Raw genomic sequence first — 24,778 nt, forward strand, 5'->3', positions numbered from 1 at the left:
GAAAAACTATCTACTAAGAATTTCAGCATCTCTAGTCAAAGGAATGTTTCAGGGTTGAAGGAGAAGGGCATCACACTGAGTTATTTGCTCCTTTTCCCTATGACTTATTTAAGTTTCTGCCATTTTCACCTTTTATCTGACAGCTCAAGGGATTCAACAACAAAGTTCTGTCCTAGTGTCGAAAGTGCAACACGTGCTGGATGCTTCCTAATCTTACCTGTGAACCGGCTGATGTATTGCTATTAAAGAAAAAAAAAAACAACAAACAAAACAACAAAGGCAGCTCTGCAGTCTTGTGCTACCACGTAAGAAAGAGTTCAGGTCAAACTTCCCAGGCCAGCAGGGGCTGGAAATGCTGGAGACAACCCATTCAGCCCCCAGAAGAGAAGGCACCTCTGGTCGCTTTTGAACGACTCCTCTTTGGCTAATGCCTGAAGCAGTATTAATCTGACTCTGGAATAGGTCACAATCAGCTTTCTTTAACTAGCAAATCAATATAATGCATGGCTTCTGGGAGGAGTTAGATAAAAGGTAAAGCCTGAGAATGAGAAAAGAACTGGTTGTGGTTCATGAAAGACATGAATAGAGTCTCTTTCCAGTAGCAAATAAGCACAAGGTAAAAGAAAGTTTAACAAATGAAAATACTGAAATATTAGTGTGACTGAAAAAAAGTGGGAAAGAAATGCTAGTCTGACCAATAAAATGTGGGTTTGTTTTCATGTAAATGAATTTCCATCCCCTTCCTCCCTTAAATAAGAACTTTTGTACTACAAAAAATAACCCTGAAAATAAATCAAACAGTCTGTGTCTCACATATTGATGTACCAGGAGATCTGTTTTTGAAGACAATTCTCTATTGAGACTGCATGCATCTGTAGGCTCCCTAAAGCCAAAGAGCCTTCTAAACCTGGATGAATGCCCATTATCAGAAACTGTTTTTGTCTAAAGGTTTAATTATAATGCAAAGTATCCCAGCACCATCTCTATTCTACATAACCTTTGGTCCACAACCACATAGTACACTCAGGACCTACACATAATCTTATACTGGGCACTAAGGAAGTGGATGATTCCACCTTATGCAATGAATGGAGAAACCTATTCTAGCACCTTTCACCACTTCCACTTTTCATTGGACTTCACCCAGAAACAAAATGTTGGTGCTGCTGTGGGTTTGACGATCAATTTCTTTTAAGAGCCAATCAGAGCAGACAAAAAAAAAGTTGTTTCTTTAGGCAATATCAAACTATGACCAGTCTGCATGACCAGGAGGACCAGTCCTCCTTTTCCTTCTCTCTTTGATCAAGTATTGTTTTATTTTTCTTCTTCCTCTCACCACAGTGCTTAGGATCAGAATATGTAAACATTGACAGAAACAGCAGCCCTGTGACAATAAGCACTTTCCCAACTGGGCAGATTCTGTCAGCCAACCAGAACTGCTTCAGCTCCCTTGCTTGTCCAGAAGTCACTGGTTTTTCCGCTGTAACTTAGTGTCCCCTTTACTTTGGCCTCCATCTGTAGATGAGAGACAGAAACAAAAAAGAAGAATAAAAGCATGAGTGAACTTTTGTTTTTGTAACTTACAGTAGTTACAGGAATTTGGCAGGTTCAGCTTTAGCATCACCAAAAAGTACATTGTCTTTACTGAGTGGAAGACTTTGCATCTTTTCTGTGGTACATTTATTAGAAATGGCCTTGTTGAAACCTGATATATCAAGCTTCATACCAAAACACTGCCCAATTTTTTGGTACTAAGAACTCTTAAATAAAGAATGAACAATGCCCACCAAACTGCTGCCACCCTTCCTATTCCCTCTCCTGCCCTCCAGAAAACACATACAGGTGACAAAGAAAGGTGTACACTCTCTAAACTGCACTTTCTAAAGCTTTCTGAAAATTTTCCTCCTCTAAGTGTTACAAACAGAAAAATGAAATGTTCTGCTTCAAGTTTCTCTTCTCAACTAAAGTATCTCCTATCAAGCATATAATTCCTAAGGAGAGCAGACATTCCATTAACAAACCATCCCACCATTCACATGTGAATATAGTCTTATAAGAAACATGAAAAAAGCTTTTAGCTGGAAGGTCAGTTTCTCCTTCAAAGGAGAAATCAAAATTTTTAGTGGAAAAAAAAACTTTATGCAGCCTATAAACAATCATGTTAGCGTCCATTAAGTACTATTCCTTTTTTCCCCACTCACTGAATTTGTACACTTCAGTTTCTAGAATTGTTGAAGTATTGGAATTTTTGAATTTTTTTTGTTCCCGACATTGAAGTAGGGGAAAAAAAATCATTCCAGTTCCAAAATACTGCTACTACAATAGAGTAAGTTCTGCCATCTGCTCCCAAAGTTTGTCCCTGTGTTGTGTCTTCTCTAAATTAAGTACTAGTGTATATTACATTTCACTCTAAGGCAGAAATACAACTTTTAAGTTAAAAATAAGTAATAAGAACTATATAATGTCTTTACCTGTGTAAGCTTGCTGCAAGTGAGCAGGCAGAGGTGAGTGAGACAGCGTTGCTGCATGCTGAGCACCTGGCTGTAAACCCTTCAGTAAGTCTGGGGGAAAAAAAGAGAGAACGAAGATAAAAAATAAATCTTGAGAAGAGAGGCAGTCTCTGTGAAATAAGTTTTTGTTTTTATTGTGTAGCTGTAGTAGCAGGCTTATCTCCACAACAAAGAATAAATACCTGATAGCATTCTGATGGCTGGAATAAGTCAACAAAGACAAACCTATTCAAATATAGTTAGTGAAAAGTCAGAGCAGGGACCGTGCCTTGCTACTGGGATGCAACTCTTCATATAATTTAGTTTGGCAGAAAGACCAACATTTTATAGGGCTTAAGAACACAAATAGCTTCTTTATAAGCAATCAGAAAAAGTAAATGCCATCTTGGTTGATAGTTCTTCATAAGAGAGCTGTTTGATATCTGAGATTGAGTTAAGGCTACTTTGAGGAATCACCATATTAAGTTTCTTATTTGAACTGTGACATTTGAATACTTTTAAACTATACTCCTTCTAAAAATAAGCTATTAGAAGTCAACCCAAAAAAAGTACATTCAAAACTAAACAAATACCATGAATATAACATTGAAGTTAAGCTTATCAAAGGTGATTTATAACACTTAGGTATTATGTAAAGAAAGTTTTTACCAGTGAAGGAATCCCATTTATTCTCCTGTAGGGATTTTCATGAACCAAATCCAAGTGTCTCAGGACTTTTTTGCTTCCCTACTCCATTTCCATTTTAAGGATGCATCTTTCCTTATAGCAGTGTCATAATTCCACTCACTCTGAGTTAGGCTGTGGTGGAAAGCCGCTGAGGTAGATCCCGAGGTGGTTGTCACTCCAGCTGTGTCCGTCCCAAAGCCAAGCAGCTCCAAGGGAAACTGGAAGGGCACAGTCACAGGAACAAGGCCACCCAGCATCCCAAAAGGAGTTAATGGTGCAGACGTCACGTTCTGACTGGTCACAGACAGGGGTGATGCCATGAGAGTCAGAGGTGAGGCATTAGCCAGTAACGATGCTCCTGCTGTTGACTATGCAAAAAAAAAAAAAAAAAAAGCAGTACTTCAAGATTTTTAAAGATCTGAATTGTATTCTTTAAGGGTATAAAAATCAACTATTCTCTGTTAAGTGTTGTTCTGTTGAGAAGTATATTACACTATTAATGAATATCCACTTATCCACACCCAGGAAGTCTTCCCAGTGTTCATCCGCTAAGCAAGCACAATTATATTGCACACTCAGAAATAAAAGTGTGGTTCATGTATCATGTTTTTCTCAGCCTTACAGGTAATTTCCTTGATCTCCTTTCGTATTATGCACTGGGTCTACAGTCACAATACAGTATCTTCTATTTGGTTATTAATATGAATTTATCCAAGATCTGAAGTTCTTATGAAGTACTGTGTTACACCTCTCCCCTTTCCAAATCTGGGTCTTAACAGAACATTATTTCTAAAGAGGTTGCAGAGAAACAATGAATTCTGAACATTAAGATTCATATGTAAGAATCCCCAAACTTAAGAAGTCAGGTTAGCAAAATGCATACATATATATCTATGTAAAGGTATGTATGCACATGTCAGGAAAAGGCAAAGGAAAATCTCTCCACTCTAAATGTCAAAAGGAAGTTAAATTCACTGCAGCTTTAAAATAAAAATGCAAGATTAGTCAGAACATTTTAGCTACAACAGCTCCCAAATCGCATTAATTCCTCTAATAGCAGATCAGCTCATTCTTGTTTAACAATCTTGCCTTCACTGCATATACAGTAATTTCATATGCTGATATTCAGTTCTCTAATTATCTACTACAAAACAGTTAGTATAGAAAGCACTTTGAATCAGACTCCAACTCAGATATTGTAGTTATTTGAATTAAAAATACTCAGACAGAATAGGATTTCAAATCTCTGCATTTTTACAAGTAAGCCTCTACTGAAACTAAAACTTAGAATCATTTTAATGAACACATGAGCTTAAAATGAAAACTACATTTCACCGAGTTCTCTAATAACAACTTACAGAAAAAGCAAAGTAATGAAATCTCCTAGCATGGAAAAATTTTTATTACCAGTTTTGGTCTTAAGATGTTCTGATGAAAGCAGCTAAAGAAAGGACAGTTTCTTCTTATGACAAAACAGTATTTTAAAACAGTGACCCTGTAAAGGGCATTTACCTACAGGTGATGTTCCTAGCAAGTGTTTATATTGGTCATCTTAAAGGTACCAACTTCTACAACATACTTTATCCCACAGGTAGAAAAAAAAAAGAATGAAAAGTGTCAACACACTATTATTCTCGTTTGCCTTTAAAATTACTAATTTCACAATAAGCTCATTTACAAAAATTTGACAACTGTTCATTGTCTGCGTAATCTAGTAAAGGGCAACAAAATAAAAGCAATACAGTAATGTTTTGCAACTGTGAATTTGTTGAAAAATGCCTCAAAACTCTTTAAAAGTGCTCTGCCAAGAACTTGCTTACTCACTCAAAAAGGAGAAGTACAGTGAAGAAAAGAACTACAGAGCACAGCCTAAAGGAACTGCAGTTCAGATGTTTCTATTTAACTCAAGTACAATAATTCTTAAAAGGGTTCATCCTGGTCATGTAGATCTGAGTCATTAAGATCCTTAGAAGTCTAAGCTAGAATCTGCTCAACAGTACTAATGGCAGGTAGAGCTTTTTAAGGAAACCACACATGTACTCTTTGGCTTTGTGTCCTTAAGATGTAACTTCTGTAAGGCTTCAGCAGGTATATTCTGGTACTTAATTGTGTCAGTCAGAAAGGAGGAAAAAATTGTGTCAGTGGAAAGAAGGGAAACATTTCTTGGAAGCTTCCTAGTTAAGTACACCTTCATTATCACATGAAATAATCTAGTTTCATCTTTAATGTAAGCAGACCAGAATATTATAATGAACAATGCAGGTACCATTCTCATCTTCTAATAGCATCTCAAATAGGAATTAAATCCCTAAGGCCTTAAAAGAAAGGAGATTCACTTTCAGGCTTATGTAAAGTTTTAAGAGGAGCAACTAAGTCCTTAGTACATTGTTCCTAAAAACTAGTCTAGAAATGATGTTGGTTTAGCAGTCAGCCATTACACCTTTATAGCTAAATAAAAACCTCTGATCACAAATCTCTTCCCCTTTAGTGTACTTGAACTGGGAGGTAATTTAATTCCAATCTTTCCTTGAATGTACTCCACTCACTAAGCTTCACAGTGCACAACAGCCTTATTCCATGGTTTATCTTCTTTGATCTCATACTGTTCTTCTGAACCATTTTTAGGTTATGAAAGCAATTTCTGAAGTGTCAAAAACCCACATGAAAGGTCCCAATAATTATTTTAGTGGTACCTTATGCCGCTCAGTGCCTTTAGCTGATTTACCCCTTTCTATATGCCAACACACCTTATTTTGTTGTATTACATTATGGACTCGTGTTACTTGATTGTTCACCACATAGCCCCACACTTCAGTGCTCTTCAGTAGGACTGTGGCAAAAATTCATTACTCGGGTGATCAGCATTTCTAACAAAAATATTGCTTGTCTTCAACTACAGGAGGGTTTACCAGAATTCACCTCATCATCCAGCACAACACTGCTTACTTCCCTTCTCAGTCATCATTAAGCACTACCACCCCATTTCACATTTGTTCTACATCACAGCCATTGCATCCACTGAATTCTGTTGATTGCACCAGGAAGAAACAACTCTCTTCCCAGTCCATTCATTGTAGCCCTTTTTGTCTCCTCCAGGCACCTTCAAGAGTCCTCAAACTGCACTGTACTTGGCTCAGCTCTTCTGCAGACCCTATGTGGTTCCTCAGTGGCCTGTACACAGCATACAAGCTGTGGATCTTTTTGCCACTCAAAGCACCCAGAATAAGTGAATGCTGTGTCAGAGCCTGCCAGACTTTTATTGCTAACTGTTTCAGTACAGTAGGATAAAAGACCACAGAAGTGTCATGTAAAAATCATCTTCCTCCTGTTATTCAACTGCATTAAGAAGAATTTGATGGTAAACGAAAAGGTTATAAAATATTGACAGAAGTAGAGTATACATAACTCCCATGCAAGAAAAATGTGCATTGTTCAGAATAATACTAAGTTTTTCATTTGCTGTACACCAAGAACATAATTCAAAGCAATACTACTTTTCTTAAGTATTGAGGACTTCAGCATAGAGAGCATTAGAGAGAGGAAAACATCAAATTATCTCAACAATTAAGCATTCCCAGTAAGAAGAACACAGCTTGGAAAAGCAGCTTGTCTTCTGGGTAAATAACAGGTTTATATGTTTTAGAACAACGGTATTTTCAAAAGATTTGTTTTGTTTGATTTGTCTTGTCTCTAGTGATAGTATAAGCTTTCAGTTTCTAGGGTATTTATATATTAATGGGGTGTCTCATTCAGTTTAACTAGGTCCTACAAAATAAAATACATAGTCACAAATATAAAAGAAAAGCACTTGCTAGTGTTAATTACAAGTCTTGAATTACACTCAACCACAGGCAACTGAACTCTAGTTTTGAGGTTAATCATGAAGCCTGACAACAAATGTATGAAGACACCTTTTACGTGACCAGCATCATCACAAATATGTAAATATTATATAAAACACAAATCAAATAATGCAAGTACATATCACATCCCCTGAAAATATGGTCACAAAGCTTACCTTTTCTAGTGCTGTTAAAGAAAAAAGTTAATTCTTTTCCACAGTATAGACCAACAAACAGTTTACAGTGAGGATTTGTTCCACCCTGATCCTTGCATTTCACATCAGCTGGAAACACATATTCTTTAGTATGAAATAGTTTCATCAGTATCGGCATTATGCTTAGAAAGGTAAAAAATTAAATTTATGACACTTACCAATCAAGACAAAATACACTAAGAATGTTCACAAAATAAATGTGATAAACATTCATGTAAGGCTCAAATGTAAACTCGTTTGATTCATACCTGCACGCTGGCTGCTACAACTGGAGACCCTGAGGCAGAAGATGGTCTGTGTGGAGTTGACAATTGTTTAGTAGCACCCTGTGTTCCACTTCCTGCTCCCCCAGACAGACTAGTCCTACTAGCTCCACTTGAGTTAAGGTTACTGCCTCTGCTGGCAGGTACATTCATTCCAACTCCACCCAGATTATTTTTACCAACAGTTCCAGAAGGAGAAGAGTTGGGCAATTTTGAAGAAGCCTGAGGGTTTTTTGCAGGCTGAAGGCCTGAGGTGCGATTAGAGGACAGCAAATTCACTGTGGGAGACTGCCTGCTGATATTTACACCACTGGTCTGTTTATGAAGGGGGTTGTTGCTGGAGTGACTACTCTGGGAAACTAGTGCACTTGAACTGGAAGAACTGGGTGTTGTTGCAGGCCTGGGGGATGAGGTGGACTTGGATGAAAATTTAGGTGATGCATTGGGCTTGGGTGTCACAGAGGGCTTAGATGAAGTGGGCTTGGGAGAGGCAGCAGGTTTGGGAGAGGCAGCCATGGAGAAGGGAGGCTTGAAACCCTGGGAAGAAACTTGTGACACCATAGCCTTGGCTAAATAGTTACTAGAGGTAGAGGTGCTGGATGCTGTCCGAGAAACCAGTGGGTGAGACACTTGAGAGCCACTTCCGGATGAGGGATTAGACAAAGGCAGGCGATACACTACAGACTTATCTTGAGCCTTGAGGACTGGTGATGAGCAAGAGAGTTTGGGATTACTACTCAATTTCACCACAGGATTGGTCTGTGATTTACTAATAGTTGCTTGTAAGGGAGATACGTATTTCTGTTGTACAGCTGAATGCTGGTGCACCTTTGTCACTTGTGATGCTGAGGAAGTACCACCTTGAGCCTCAGCAGATGATACCAAGATATCCTTGGTTCTTTGAGAGGAGGTGGAAATAGCTGCTTGAGTCTTAGAGGAAGAAACGTGAGTCTGAGAAGAGGAGGAAGCAGCTTGGATCTGACTTGACCTCTGTAGTCCTTGTTGAAGTAGTTTGGCTGGCAAAGGCTCTAAGGAAACCTTGGGATTTTGAATTGAAGATCCAGCAATAAGGCCTGAAGAGATACCAGTGTGAACTAAGTCCTGGGGTTTCTTTGGTACTGGCCCTGTGTGACCAGCAATGAGACTTGATGAATGGGATGTCTGAGCGGGCTCTACTTTCTTTGAAGTTGCCAGAGGCAACTTACTCATAATGCTTGCTAGTTTCTCTTCCCTCAGCCCCGGGCGAGGTCTGGATGTTGGTGTGTCTATGGTGGACCCAAGAGGTGATCCCTTGGCACCATTATTGATAACTGCCAGAGCATCAGAAACAGAGTCCAGTGAGGGTGGGTGGAAAGAGAGGTCTTCATCCAGTGAGTCATCCAAGCAGATGGTCTCTGGAGCTGCTGTGCAGCTAGAGCTGGCTGGGGCGCACACAGCTGCACTGGAACCCAGTACAGTAGCACAACTTGAATTGACTGAAGACATACAGGTTTTCTGTTCTTTTTTTGGACTGGAGTCCTGAAAATGAAGGGATAGGAAACATCAGGTTTAATAGTCTTTCTGAAACTGATTTAAGGTAATCTTTAGTGTAATACTTTTATTCAGTAAATTCAGACAAACCAAAGATCTACTACTGAAATTTTCATATTAATATGATACTTACAATATCTAGGTGCTGGAGCAACATGTGCTAATTCAATATTTGGATTTAAAAATCTAGCATTCTTACTCCACATAACTAAAAGCATCCCATACAGTGAAGAACAACCAGTGCTGTGAAGAATAGGAGAGCTAATCTGATCACTTAGTAAAACTGCTAATGAATTAAGACAACACCTGGTCATGTCAAATGAGGACCTCTATACTACGGTATCCTTCCAACCACACTGTTTTCCAGTGTTGCCAATTTTAACACAAACTGAAAACACACAAAACACACATTCAAAAATGTGAAGCATCACTGGAACTAGTACCTCTTCATAGTCAAAAAACTATACAGCTTAAAGTGGCAAAGCTATACAGAGGTATTTTGTACTACATTCTCTGAAGTAATGCACCACCAAGCCAATAAGCACTGCCTGACAAACCTTCTGCAAGAATTTTTCAGGATCAGAGGCAGAAACAGGTTGTATCAAATGGTCACACTGGACCATGAAGTGGGTATTCAGATATCTTAATAGGCTTTTACCTTTGCTTTGGGTTTAGGGGCCAGAATCACCTTCTTCTTTGCCCTAAAACAGAAGGGATAAATGTGCGTCAGAAGACCAAAAATGAAAGCATTTTCATTTTAAGTGTTATCCTGATTATACCCCAATAAACTAGAATGATGGCTACAGGAGTCCAGCTTTAATAATAAAACAACCTTGAAATGAAAAATGGTTTAAAATATAGGGGGAAAGAAAAACAGCACACTATCAACTAATTTTTCTGGTCATGTATCTCTGTGTAAATTAGTTGCAAAATCAATTGAATTGATGATATAATGTGACATATAGATTAGGGTATATCCAGAGAGCTGGTTTTATTTTTCTGATTTAGAGGAACTTCAAAATATCAATTAATTTCAGCCTCATAATATTATGAGTCTGCCTACTTATCAGAGCTTTCTCTATATGGAAGTCTTCTAGAATAGCAATATAATTTCACTTTTTACTTTGACATTTCTGTCCCTGAGGAGGATGCTTGTTTGTTGCTTATCAACTATTAAAACAGTTGTATCTAATTTGTTTGTTGAAAGAAGTAATTTAGCAAACTGTCAGATTTTCTTCTGCAACATACACAAACTGCAGTTACACAAGCAAGGACAGCATTAAGGATTATTAGTTATCAGCTTCAACTTAAGAGGTTCAGCATTTCACACTTGATTTCTTCAAGGGCAATCAATAGATTTATATCTTGTAGGCAATTTTTGATTCTTTCCTAAGCAACTAGAAATACACCTGGTTAAAATTCTTCAAGGGCAATCAATAGATTTACATGTAGGCAATTTTTGATTCTTTCCTAAGCAACTAGAAATACACCTGGTTAAAAAAAGACTTTACTGTAGGTGGACCATGACTCAGTTTTGCTGTTATGTAGAAAAATATCCTATGTTAATCATATTTATCACAGTAGCTGCAATTGGGGTGTTATTTAAAGTCATAAAAATTTATTTGAATTCTGATTGAACATGGACAGCTCCTGAGAGGCACACAGTGTTGTCTGAATATGAAGAAGATAAAATCCCACTAAGATACACAGACTTCTGTGATATGAGATATTTTATTATTTGAATTCTGACTGAACGTGGACAGCTCCTGAGAGGCACATAGTGTTGTCTGAATATGAAGATAAAATCCCACTAAGATACACAGACTTCTGTGATTAGAGATATTTTTGAGAAAAGAAAAAAGCAGGAAGTACTGCAGTCTGAGTTCAGTTTAATAGGCTGGATGTCAAAATTTAGGCAGTGTGTAATGCTTTGAGTAAAAGGTATTAATTCAAGAATTAATACCCCTGGAGTTATCTTGCTACTTCACAAGTGAGTTAAAATATAATGCCACAAGAACGTTACAGTTATATGCCTAAATTAAAGCATTAAAGAAGATTATAAGCATCACTGTAAGTATCTTCAAACAAATCCCAAAATACCTCCCTTTCCTTCCCTCTGTCTAAAACAGGTAGTAGGAAGATGAGAAAAGATGCTCTGCACAATCTAAAGATCTTGTAAAGCAAGTTGTCCTTATTATACTCACGGAGCAGAAGTGAGGTGATTGTGAACACTTCGGCTTTCCTTAAAAAGCATCCTAAAAGAGTGGTGAGAAAAGAAACATGAAATGATTCTACAGTGACAAACAGCATAGGAGCACCAAATATCCTTTGGTTTTCAGAACCAGCATTTGATTATCTGTCCCCAAGGGAGCTAATGATTACTTTGCAGTGCTTTCGTGGTATAGGTCTTGGCATCCATAAACAGAAGATCTAAAAAAATAATAATATGCGTTTATGCTCAAAATACCTCAGTAAACAGCCAAGCAAAAATCAACATAAGGGAATATTACTTCCTTCAACTGGACAGAAGAAATACACTTTGAATATTTTCTCCTCAAAGACTAATGAAATAGTTCCAACATAAAATAAAAGATGATTGTAAACTCTTAACACTACAGTCCAAAACACTGATCCATAGGCTTGGGTTTGTGGTTATTAATCTCTTGTGGGGTTTTTTTAAAGCACAGACTATAAAAGGCTGGACACAGTAGCCAAGCTTGTTTCTAGCTTTCTTCAGTACTTTTAGTACTGAATAAACTTTAGTAAAAGTTTTTGAAAGTTTAATAAAAGGAAAACTTGAGGCTCTTGTGTATCATTTCTCTGACTTCAGTTACACTAGACTTACACACACATATTACTACAGAGCCAAGGAATGGCAGGAGCCAGTATGAATAAAAGCATGGCAACTATTGAGATTTGTCAATGTTTTCAGCTCCTTAGTTGCCAAGTGGAAAGTAAAAATGATTGCTGACCTGTATCTATCCCACAGCTTACTATTCAGGTGCAGCTATGAACAGACAATGAAAACTTGGTCCCCTTCCTTGTTTCCACATAGGCAAACTAGGAGAGACAACATTTTCTTACTGCACTGCCATCACATTGACACTGCCCACATCATGAACAGCTGTCTAAACAAGAGCTTTTCACCACTGATAATACAACCTGCAGGGCTGCAATAATTACAAAAAAATCTGAATATCTAAAAATCTCACGTCATCTGGTAAGAAAACACCGATCCTCTCACTACACTTCAGTGCCTTACTTCTCAGATTCTATTTCCAGCTCCATTTTCACATTTTCTTCACCACAGTAACCTCCAAATCTGTATTGCATTGTTCCATCAGAGACTATTGAACACCTATGAAGAACACCATGGAGCAAAACCAACATTCCTCGTTACATGTTTAATGTGCCACCTCCCCACCTATACAGCTGCTTCAGAATATTTCCCTTCCCACCTCTTTCTTGGTGCTTTATCCATTCCTTAACCTTTTCAATTTGGAAATGAAATTCAAAATTAATCACAGGCTCCAGTAATTTGAAGCATCATCCTTCAAGGTTAAAGACAAAATTTTAAGTACTATAAAAGGACAGAAATCAGACATGGTACAAAGAAAGGACAGAGCAGTATATGACGTCCCTTCCACTCTTAACAATCCTTGGATTTTGTAATTTCCAGTTATGATCAATACCTTACCTCTTCCTTCCTTATAAAGCTATAAGAAACATTAAATACAGTTAACTTTGAAAGTGCAAGAAATTTTTCTTCTAAGCTGAACCCAAAGTTCTGGTACTGTAGACCTACTCTGATCAGTAAGAATTCCTTAAAAAATACATGGTCAGTAGACCAGCTTTAGCATTACATACTTAATTTCTTTTTTGAGTTTATACAGTTCCTTCTCAATTGAGGCCACATAAAAATGAAAAAATTAAGCCTTCAGCATAATCCCTAACATAACATCCCAACAAAATTATGCGCTGTATTAGGAATTACCACTGCCAGACTCCAGGAAATACTTTCTTTTCCTCTTTCCATGCAAACCTGTTTGCCTACAAATTATAATAAATCACTTCCTTAACAGAAAGCAGCAGTGCCACCAGCAGATACAGGACAGTTTGTAAATCGTTGTGGTACTAAAACCACCAGTTAGTAAATGAAGTCTTGCTGGTCAAGGAAGTTATGATCTGTCAGTTGTTGGGGTTTGTTTGGTTTGTTAGTGGTTTTGGTTTGTTTGGGAGGGCATTTTGGTTTTTTGTTTAGTTTTTGTCTTTTGTTGTTGAATTGTGTGGATAGTTTAAGAACTCATGGAAATTTTCAGCAGACTTATCCAATGGAAAGGAGAGAACTGTATGCCTTATGGTTTTCCAATTCAAAGTTTTAACATGCTTCACTTCTATGTATTCTTGAATTATCTCACACTATCTCTTGACTATTTCTCCACTATCATCAGTGACCTTTCTATCTTCCATTCTTAAACTAAACTGGAATTCTCTGTCTAATCTAATTCAAAAAAATCTTCTTAACAGGTAACATTTCACTCGTTAGCATACTTACACAAAAAACTAAATCACTGAACAAAAAAAAGTCAGCTCTATGCCAGGAAGTATAAAACTTCATTTGTTCCTTCTGTTACTATTTAACCAGCTATTTTTTCACCGACTGTTCTAAGATATCTCAGTACAGTTATTTTACAGCTTGATACAGATTTGACCAAACTAAAATCAAGGTACTCATGAACAAGTTGAGTAGTTGTATCATTTAGCTTTTACAATCAGGTTGAGGTTTGATGAAATTATCTTTTGCAATGGGTGCTACAGAAAAAAAGAACTCATGCCAAACCATACTTGCTCCTTTTTCACTCCCAACCATTAGAAATCTCTGCCAAACCTGTGTTTCAAAACAATTTATTATTGCTCCCATTTTATTTCTCCCTTGCTTTTGTGTAGTTGTTTCTTCTTATGTCTGTAAAAAGCAAGTACAGAAACTGGTGTATTTTTAACTGCTGTAAAACAGAGCATCCCAACTGCAAACAAGAAATGGAGAGCAAGAATCTTAAGGCTGTTGAGAACACTGCCATCGAAATTCTAGCCTATAATTTAAAGCCTGTGTGAGCAGTCCAATAATGCAGTGTTCCAACATACAAGCAAAATTGATTTCCAGATCATTATCACTTCCTGTATCACAAAGAACTTTCCAATCTGTTACCCTCCCACCCTTCTCCTCAAATGAAGCTTCATCCTGCATTAGAAGTGGTGGCAAATTCAGTCTCTAGGAGATGATAAAAGCAAATAGCTGTCCAAGCAAAACAGTGGGTTTTTCACTCTCAGGCTTACAAACAAGACAGAAAACTCATTTTAGAAAAATATTTGTTCTTCTAAACTATTCCGGCTTCACAAACATACTCGTAAGCTCCAACCAATATCAATAGTACATGGTTGAGTCAAATGTAATACAATAAATAGGAACTGAAGAAATCATTAACTTCAAAATGAGTACATACCTAAAGCAGTTATCTTACCTTGCCTGCATCCAGCCTTTAGGCCAAAGTGGTTTCACTTCTGTTTCCATAAAGGTTTTGAGGTAATCTTCAGCAGACTGACTTCTATTTGGCTCTAGCTCATAACATCCCAGCTTGATCTTGACAAGATTACACAACAGAGACCTGCAAAAAGAAACAAAAATATATTGAAAGACACAGTCCTTTCAAAAGCTCAGCAGAAAAAGGCTAAGAAATTGAGGCTGCTGTCTACTGATAGTTGTAGGAAGTGCTCAGTTCCAACTGTGTTTTTCTAAGTTTATACTGCACAAAGTATTGCTACTACAAGGTGGTATGCTCTACCACTGTCAGTTCTCCATTTCCAGACTCTATTGCTCTTATTTTCATCCTACTATCATTTTGTAATTTGTTTTACATTTTCTATGTGGTTTTCTCATAGTTGGAACATCTCCTCTCACTTTGCTCACAGTGACCACTGATTTGTCTGAAAGGAAATGAAATCCATTCTACACTGAGCACTTCAACAGAGGATTCTTTCTGACAGGGATTTTGTCTTTTGTTCTTAAAAATAGAGAAGTGCACACAGATAAGCAACATCATCCTTTCAGAGCCTCTTGAATGAAAAAAAGCAACAGATTTAAGTATCTCCTCCAGGTCAGTCCAAGCTGTACTGCTTGTATGTATTTCATGAAGCTTTCTTCCCTGTTGTCTTCACATACTTAAAAGACTCATTGAGAGAAGTCCACCAATCCCTTTTAGTAATATATACATGCATATATATACACACACTCACATTTGTACTAAAATTACCTTAGATCTCGCATGAGAAACTACTGATTTAGAAAGATGTGCTTGCTTAAAAGTCTAGATTATTTAAATAGTAGTCATCTCGGTTTTCAGAAAAATGTGTTCTAGGAAACCAAACTAGTATCTGATCACTTCAGATAAGAATCTGTGCTACTCTTGAGAGAAAAAGAATTTGTGTTCAGAGGGAACAGAAGAGGTTAAGATTAATGCATTATTCTAGTTGTTGGATTGGGAGGCTTGCCAAATCAATATCACCAATCTTGATGGCCTATCCTCCTGTGGCAGAAATCTCTAGTGCTCATTGTTGATTTGTAATGTGCTCCTAGAAAGGTAGGAAGCAGTTATAACATTGCTTACACACCTGTTCTTTGCCTAAAGAAGTCCTGGAGTCAGAAAATTCTCATGTATTTGGATAAAGCAGAAAAACAAGCAGTGAAACTTGAAAGGGTTGGACATAGGATGATTTTCCTTTTGAGTTTTGATTTTCCTTCCTAAAGAAGGTGGTGTTTCACCATTACAGAATTCCAGTTTGCCTATTTAACACCAACACTCTTCTAAACTTCTCCAAGATGTAATTCTGGGAAAATTATTTATTCAACAGTGTCATGTAATAACATCCCTCTTGGAGATCCCTTTATAAAGTCAGTCAAAATTCCTGGTCTTACCTCACTGTGTCATCCCAGTGAAACTTCTTTCTGGGTCCAACAACCCTCTTTCCAGGTTTCTCATCATCATCTTCCTCTGATCCATTTTTTTCTCGTTCATCTTCTGCTTGCAACCTACAGTTGGAACAATTAGTTTCTTTAGAACTATACTACACAGACTAAATATTTAAAGGAGTGTCATTCTTGGTGTTAGGGGGGAAAAAATAACCCACAGAGAACCTATTTTCAGATTTTTGCTACACCTCCTTGTAGGACAAACAGTTTAATCTCCCTCTCCCCACTGCTTTCTTGTTCTTAGAGAAATGAAAAGGACACACAGATGCTTTCACTGATGTCCCTATAAGCTTCAAGCAATATGTCTCTACTGGGAACTGGCAGGGTACTTATCAAACTATTAATACCTCTCCAAGTCTAAAATTATTTAACTATGATTGAAACAATTACCATGAACAAGGACAAAATATATCAATAACCTCAACACACCATCCTCCTCCATTAATCTACCATTTTAGGAATCAACCAGTAATCCTTCAGATTATTTTTTTCTATCAAGACCTACCTCACTCAGTTAATGGAATTTCTCTCTGATGTCAGACAATAACACCTACACAAAATTAAGTATATTGTACAATTAAAAAAAAGACACCCTTAAACTGAAGCTGAGTGATTTTCTGAGCTAAGGAAGTAAACAACATGGATACAAACTTCCAGCTGGGCTCTAAATAGTCTTGCACAGCCTCCAGAATAACCTACTTGGCATTCTTGGCTTGATTGCGAGCCTGACAGTCCTCTTGATACTTGCATAACTGTTCAGGCATGACATTACTGACAGCCAGCTTCAGCTTCTGCAATGGCTCTCTCAAGCGGTCATCCTGTCAAAAGAGGAGTACCAAAATAATCCTATTAGATGTAAAATAAAGAGCATTTCAGATAGTCTCATGAAAATTTCTGGATCATTCCCAAGGTAACATTCCCAGTACTATTTATGGACTGTGACAGACATTTCTACATGGCACTTGAATCCTGTCAGGTGCAACAGCATTATATAAATGCATGTATGTCTTGAGACCAGAAACAACAAAAGATAGTCACAAATAAATGTGTCATGAACATCCCAAAACATTATGACATGATCTCTTTAAATAATGCTTGTAAATTAAAATAGGGAAGGGAATAAAACTTAAGGGAGAAAAAGTGAAATAAACTGACCAATCAATATCTCAACATTTGCAAATAAGTAGCCTATTAATCAGGTCTCCAGAAGCTGTGGTATAAAAACATCCGCGGTAATGGAAAAAATACAAATTTGTATTATATTATCCAAGCAGTAGATTGTTATTACATGCACTATATGTACCTGAAAAGTAAGGACTATGTATTTAAAATTGTCTCCAAATATTAAGAATTTCCAGCATTAAGGTAATATACTACACTCTTTGCTACATGTTTTAAATTCACTTTCTGAAGTCACCTTGTGACTTTATTAATTTTAATTGCTTACTGAAAAGAACTAGAATATTCTTTTGTGTTTATCTGATTAGAAATACCATTTGAATCTGTTTGCCTTATTACCAAGCACCAAAATCTCTGCACTCATCTTCAGATCCTCTGCAAGATTTTGTCCTGCATTTTACCTAAAGAATCCAGTCAGGGTACTTCAGATCACAGATAACTTTTCTATTCAACAGGAAAACAATCTTCAAAAGAAAAGTAACTGAAAATGGCATACAAAGTATTTGTAAGACCTAGCCACAAAAGGAAATTTGAACAAATAATACAGGCTGGGTCATCTATTATCCACATAGCCTTCCTTTTTTCTTGACACAAAAGTGAAAACAAAAGTACGTATTTTTAGCCTATCATAACCATTATTACTGTGGCTTTCTAATTCTGCTGCTTTGATATGTACCCTATGACTACGGTAATACTTAGTGATGACAGCAGAAACACTCCTTAATAGCCTGTTTCCAGCTTTCAAGATGAAAGCAATTCATTCTCAACTAAAGACTCTGAAATACTTAAAAAATTTGTTCCTAACGAAGTGACAATATCACGTATATGGAAAGAAGCTTTTAAACTTATTTAGCAATTGATCCAAAACATTTTTCTTGATTCAAAGCTGCGTGGCTACTGCTCTGCTGCAGCCAGTCCTCCTTGCTGTCATATAACTGACTCCTGCTGGAGCTCCTGTCCCCATCATTACCTGGACATTGAGGTGTAACTTCTTCAGGCGCTTTATCAGCGTGTCCTTATTGCACGGCACGAAAGCCTCCAGGTGTGAGTACACTCCATTGCGGATGGCAGGATTCACCTCCTGCAACTGCAGCTCAATACTGACAAAGCAACAGGAGACACCCAGTCACACACACTCCAAGGTAAAGATGACATCTGAACAAAAACCTAAGGAAGCTTTGGAAGCACAGCATATTCTAGCTATGCATACTAAAAATAGCAGCTTGGGATATTTTCAGATAAGATTTTTTATAAAAAGGAAGAAGTCCTAATCAGTGGCAAAAAACCATTCATGTATGTAGTTGCCCAGAAATGTTGTACACATTCAAATTTAGTTTACACCCACCACTGTGAATCAAAATTGATACACTTTGTGACAGTATTCTAGAGATTACTTTTGTTTCATAGATTATGAACACAGAACTTTCTATATTAAACCCTTAATTGAAGATTACAGAGAAAAAAACTGGTGTTTGCCCTCAAGAAAGCTGAAGGGCCTTTGAGTAACAAAAGTGGGAGACAGGAGTAAATAAAGGCAATTTTGTTGAATTTTACACATGAAGTCAATGACCAGGGCACTACAAAACATTTTGCACTGGATAAAGACAGACAGGCATGACAGGAATTGTATGCATATGAGTCTCTTTAGCTAATAACTAGCATAGACTGATCTACCTTCATTGACTTTTAAGGGATTTGTTGGAACAACCTCAATAATACTTCCTCTTCTGTACTTTTCCTTGCACCCCCTTTCCAAAAAGGGAAGGTTCTACAGATAAGCACTTACTCCAGAAGAATATTATTCATGTCTTGTGTGAAAAACTTCTTCCTGCCTTCTTCATCAAACATCTTGGCAGCCTAAAAATACAAAAAAAAAGCATTCAAGTTCATAGAGTATTTTGAACCAACGATCTTTGTATCTTTACTTTCACAGCCACATCATGTTCTTATTTCCCAGAAAACATTACTCAGAAGAAAACAATGAAAACCAAGCTATTCTCAGCTGTTTAGCAAAAACTGAGGATTATTACTGTTATACTCAAATATACACACCTTGCTCTAGGGCAGACAATCATTCTGTTTAGGATCTGCCTGGATCACTGATGTTAACACATTCATCATGTGAATAACCATTAACAAAATTGTAGATGCTTTATCACCACCAACAACATTCTACTATCTCTGTTTTAAAAAGAGAAGCATTGTTTGACAGGGCAAGAAGGCAAGAGCATTAACTAACACACTTCTACTCCATGTTTTTCTACCTGTTATGTGCCTCATCCAGTTGCATCTTTCCAGCTTTCTCTCAAACCTTCACTGCAATTTCTACAACAGGATTATATATGCTAGAGGAATACCTCATCCCTCTTTTCTGCAGCTGTCCAGCATTCTTGCCATCTTTAGACTGTATCTTCAGTATTTTTGTTCTTTTTATCAGAAGTTTTTACTGATCACCCAGCAATTCCCATCAACAAACAGAATCCCTCTATCTTTGTTCTTATCACCTAGTTCCTTTTTCTCCCAAAAGGAATGACAGCTTATAGGACAAAGCAAATTCCCTGTACCATTTTACAAAAAACAGTAAGAACCTTTCTCTAGTGTACATCTGCTCTGCAGAAATTCAGAAGTCGAAAAAAAGTGCCCTTAAAAAAACCCACAGTGACTTGCAACAACAGAACTAAAAACTACAAATATGTCCAAGTGTTAACATGATTATTAAACTATTAAATACTTACTGTTCTTGCTCTTTTAACTGACCCATTTAAATTTGATAGAAGAGTGTTTTCTAAAAATTGTGAACTCTCCCTCTCTTCCTGTGTGAATTACACAGGAAAAGAGTGTGACACTCAAAGCTGTAAGGTAGCCCATTGTGTGAATGCTTTATCACTTCAGTCATGAACACTGATACTGGAGTTTAAGTTCCTGCAAGGACTGCATTCCACTCATTGCTTTCTACCATACATACAGCTGCTGAGGGGATGCTACTAGCTGTTTAAGAACACTGAAGCATTTGTCCTGCTAAAAAAATCAGAAAGGTTATAGATGCTTACAAAGTGATAGGGTACCAAAAAGATAAGTCAGCCTTACATCTAGTACCTTTATACCTAATGAACACAAGGATTAGAGTTATCATCTGATTTATATAAAGCAGAAGGAAAAACCTTTGGCATTTTAGTCCCAGAGAGACCTTGAAAGACAATTCTATTATGCTGGACAGCATTGCTGGCTTTTAAAGAGAGCAACACTGGCAGATTCAAAAACTTCATCACTATTACTAACTATGGTTGGGTTTTATTTCCAGAGTGATTATCTTGACAGTGACCTTCAAAATAGAAAAAAAACCCTTTTATTTACTTTCCTGCTTGTATACAATATTGCCTTCTGTGATGGTAGTACAGAAAAACCCACACGGGGAACTAGAACACATGAATCTGCCAAAGGAAGTCAGGAAGTTTTTATTGCCTTTAGTCAGTGGCTTTCTAATCTTATTTTTTTAATCTTGATATATTATACTCCATCCATGGAGCATAGGCTTCTTCCTACAGCTTATAAACTTTCCTTTGTGCTAAAGAGATCTAAAGCTGCCAGGGTCCAGTAAATATTTGAAAATACTATCACTTTTAGTGCTTTTTAGAAGATGTCTGATTGCAATTTACAGGAGGTATGGAAGTTGCAATCTTTAAGTCAACATACAGTCTAGTTGTTCCCCAAGTATAAACTTAAACTTCCTCTACTTAGCCAGGAAGCTTTCAGAAGACATTGTCAAAAATGGAAGAGTTCCAAGCTGGTCTAGAGGAAGGTGTCCCTGCCCACAGCAGGGAGACTGGAGTGGATGATCTCAAAGGGACTTCCAACCCAAACCATTTTATGATTCTGTGAGGAGTTACGTTTTCCAACAGCCACTGAATTAAAGATGCCTCCCAACTGGTTTGGGATTGTTATTCAGAGAAGTAACATAAATTAACCTGGGGTAAGTCACTAACACTTCTTGAATTTTGGCCTAATACATTTCTGCACTTTTGCTAGAAGCTTATTGTTGATTCATAGCAAAATTAACCTGCATATTGAAAGGCAGACAGAAGCTCCTTCACTTCAGTAAATATGAATTCCTTGGCTGTATTTAGCTCGGTATGTTTAAAAATAAATAAGAAAACTAGAAGACATTTCTATACAGGTAAGAGCAACGCAAGCTCTGCAATTGTTCAAATTATTTTCTTTTTGTTCAAAAAAGGAAGTAAGTTTTGAAAAAGCAGTTAACTATGAGTAAAGAAAAGCTGCACTTTATACTAAATAAGGAAAAGCTGCACTTTATTCTAAGTAAGGAAAAGCTTTAATATCATAATCTGAACAAGCAACAAATTTATTCTCAACTTTGGATAACATCCATAACTGAAACAAGGAGTATGTAATACCTTAATAGCTCTGATCCCTTTTAATAACTTACTGGAATATTCATAACTTGGTAATTTAACATCTTTCATCCCATATTTAAGAAGTTCAGAGTCCATTCTAACCTTCCAGAACAAAAACTTCAGTTTTGTGGTTGGTTGGTTTGCTTTTTGTAGTTGGGTGGTGGTTTCTGGTTTTGGTGGCTTTTTTTCACTTGGGTTTTATTTTTTGGTGGGTTTTTTTTGGTGGGTTGTTTTTTTTGTGGGGTTTGTTTTTTTTTTTTTTTTTTTTTGTTTTCTTTTTTAGCTCACAAGTTAAAGCCAAAAAACCTGGATCCAAAATACATGGATCTGTAAGCTGCAGTCACATTTCAGGTAAACTCCTACAAAGTAAGAAAACACCCATTCCATTTTATCAAATACTTCAAGTTAAAATAACACTGGTATTTCCATTATGGAGAAAAACCTATAAATAAATGAACATTACAAGTTATCGTACACAGACGATTTAGAAAACCCTGTTTCCAATATGAAACAAACACTGCTAAAACAATTGACCTTCATCATCTCTGCCCGTTTTCATCAGAGTATAAACACAGCCTTTAAGATTGCCATTAACATCAAGTCTTCATTTCTAAAGTTTCAGCCAGCAATTCAAGGATGACACTCAAGGTCCTAATTGTTCTTCCTTGTTCTCTCAGATTCTTGAATGCAATCCACTACCAGCGAGTTCATACTTACTGTTCGAAGGTCTCCAATGCGCTTTTCAAGTAGCATAGGCAGACCTTCTGGGAGGGCAGGCACCTGCTTGGGTGTCATGACCTGAGAGGTGTAGGTTGCCTGAGTGACATTTCCATTCTCTCCTGACAGCTCAGAGACCGGGCTGCCATCAGACGTGCCATCGAGCAACTTGTCAAAGTCAATGTCTCCCAGCATCTCCAGGGCACTTTCAGTTTCTTGCAGGAGCTCAGGTTCATTTGTGCTACCAAAAATGGAGAGGACAGGATCATTGATCCTAAGATTCAAGTCAGAGATATCATTTCCTGCACTGAGAGAGGAGGAAGGAATTTTACTAGGGGTAGAGGTTGCAACAGTCACTGGAGGTTTTGGACTAGGTTCCTTCTTCCTCATGGCTTCCTTCTCCTTTTGAAATTTACGGATCATGGCAGCCAGAGAGAGCGAGTCTTTATACAATTTCTTTTTCTTCTTCTCAGACTTGTGTGAATTTAAGGCCATAACTCTGTAGAGGAAAGAAATCTTTCATTAGTGTTGACTTTTGAGGCCTTAGTAACCTTTAACAACACAACTCAAAGTTTAGTACAATTAAAATTTATCAGGGGGAAGAAGTAAGTACTTCCTGCTTCCATCTTCAGACCATTTTATCAATTACCATAAACCTTAGGTGGCCATGTGATTACATGTTCTCCAACTGATTTGTTATGTTTTCTACACATTAAGGCAAAGGTTATTTCATTTTGACTTCTCAATTTCATTATGGAGAAGTTGGCACAAGTGTTACAACTCATAGCAGATTTACAATACTAAAGTACTTAAATTTGCCTCCCAAGACTGCTGAACAGTGGCAGGTTGCCTGTACAGCATATACATTAAATTCTTTTCATTGCTAAAAAAATTTTAAATGCAGGCTCAAAATCTATATTTTACTTACACTGAGAATATTCCACCAATTCATCACCTTGATGAAAAATGAGGTCAATAAATTTTCAGTATTTGATGTGAATATTCACAGTAAAACAGCCTCCATCCACTCAACAATAGTTTTCTAGCAGCCACCTAACCTAGTCCCATCACCTTAATCTTTCTATGCTAGCCTCAGAACTCAGGAAAGCACAAAGTCAGTAAGAACTACTGAGAAGAATAATTAAACTGTATTTACAGCTTTACAGATGAGAAACAGAGATAAGAAGAAAATTATTTTTCCTTTGAATATACAATTCCTAGTGCTAGCTCAGATGTTGGGTATGATGCTTTATGCTATTCATAATACTCAAAATTTATTTTCTGTGATTTGTCTTTCCTTATTATTCCTTGTGCAAAGTTTCAGAGGACAAAAATATAGTCCATAGGACTGAGTAATATAAAAACCCCACACAAATTCTGAGACAAAATATCTACAATATTAATTACAGTTTAAAAGTACAATATTCCAAAGAGCTGTAATGATCTTGCTGTGGCACACAGTCTTTAGAAGTCAAACCTCAAATGTAATTGAAGGGTTCTTATAAAGAAAAAAAAACCTACCCCAACTGCTTAGGAACTTTCATTTTCCGAGGCTTCTTCTCCTTTTCTGTCCCTTCATCTTTTCGCTTGCGTTTCTTCATTCCACGATCTTCACTTTCTTTCAACTTTGCTATCTAGAAAAGAGATCAAATGAACAACAATGATTCTTCCACCCTAAAGGACTTCTACAGCAAGAAACACTCAGGATTTTTTTACACTTTCCAATTCAGAGCCAGGAAACACACCCCAATGTGTGTAAAGGCAAATGGTACAATGGATTCCTAGCAGCAATTTCAGTTACTGGCAACTGTTAATCATGAATAATTTTTAAACAGTTATGAAATTTAGAGTTTTCAGTAAGAGAAATACTCTAAGGTAAATGCAGACTGCTGCCCAGCCAGTATGGCCAATGGCTACCTTGGAAGATGGAATTCCTGCACCTTCTTCTGCTACCAAAGCTCCATTGCTGACTGTGAAGCTGACCACTATGAAACATCTTTGCTGGTCAATACAACAAAGCTGATCCACCTGCCTCCCCTCCCTTACCCATCCTTAGATTATCTGAGGGTGCAGGGCAGGGAAACAGAAAGCCTTCAGACTGTGCAAGGATTAGGCAGCAACAGGCAAAATTCTGGTGTAGTTAACACCATTTTAGTCACAAATCAAAACCGTAGCATCATACAGGCTGCTAGAAAGAACATTACCTGCATACCAGTGACAGTCAGTATAAGAACCTTTAAATTAAGTGTTATATAGCAAAAAAGGAGACCAGGAAGCACTAAGTTGTCAGAAATAGCATGCAACTTGTAAATGTGATATTGCAATTATGTTTGCATTCACTGTAACTTGCAAAAGTTTATACAACAGCATGCTGTTTGGAAAGATTGTGTATATAATTTTAATATAGCCATTCTTATTAA

The 24,778-nt window shown here is 37.1% G+C and overlaps 1 protein-coding gene across 1 annotated transcript in view; it reads right to left on the reverse strand.

Annotated features, from left to right (window-relative positions):
• Nucleotides 1–240: 240 nt before the first annotated feature.
• The window catches only part of UBN2 (ubinuclein 2), a 44,103-nt gene continuing 19,565 nt past the window's right edge, over nt 241–24,778 (reverse strand). Inside the window, exons 5-17 of the mRNA XM_039700914.1 lie at nt 23,880–23,992; nt 22,359–22,857; nt 19,016–19,086; nt 18,200–18,329; nt 16,750–16,868; nt 15,997–16,110; nt 14,546–14,689; nt 11,231–11,281; nt 9,685–9,727; nt 7,482–9,014; nt 3,298–3,544; nt 2,472–2,561; nt 241–1,515 (exon numbers count right to left, since the gene is read on the reverse strand). Coding sequence (XP_039556848.1) covers nt 1,466–1,515; nt 2,472–2,561; nt 3,298–3,544; nt 7,482–9,014; nt 9,685–9,727; nt 11,231–11,281; nt 14,546–14,689; nt 15,997–16,110; nt 16,750–16,868; nt 18,200–18,329; nt 19,016–19,086; nt 22,359–22,857; nt 23,880–23,992 — 3,204 coding nt within the window. The 3' untranslated portion in view covers nt 241–1,465. The remainder of the gene's footprint in view (nt 1,516–2,471; nt 2,562–3,297; nt 3,545–7,481; nt 9,015–9,684; nt 9,728–11,230; nt 11,282–14,545; nt 14,690–15,996; nt 16,111–16,749; nt 16,869–18,199; nt 18,330–19,015; nt 19,087–22,358; nt 22,858–23,879; nt 23,993–24,778) is intronic.

This window comes from Passer montanus, unplaced genomic scaffold, assembly GCF_014805655.1.
Source record: "Passer montanus isolate IOZ18808 unplaced genomic scaffold, ASM1480565v1 scaffold146, whole genome shotgun sequence".
Taxonomy (NCBI): Eukaryota; Metazoa; Chordata; class Aves; order Passeriformes; family Passeridae; genus Passer; species Passer montanus.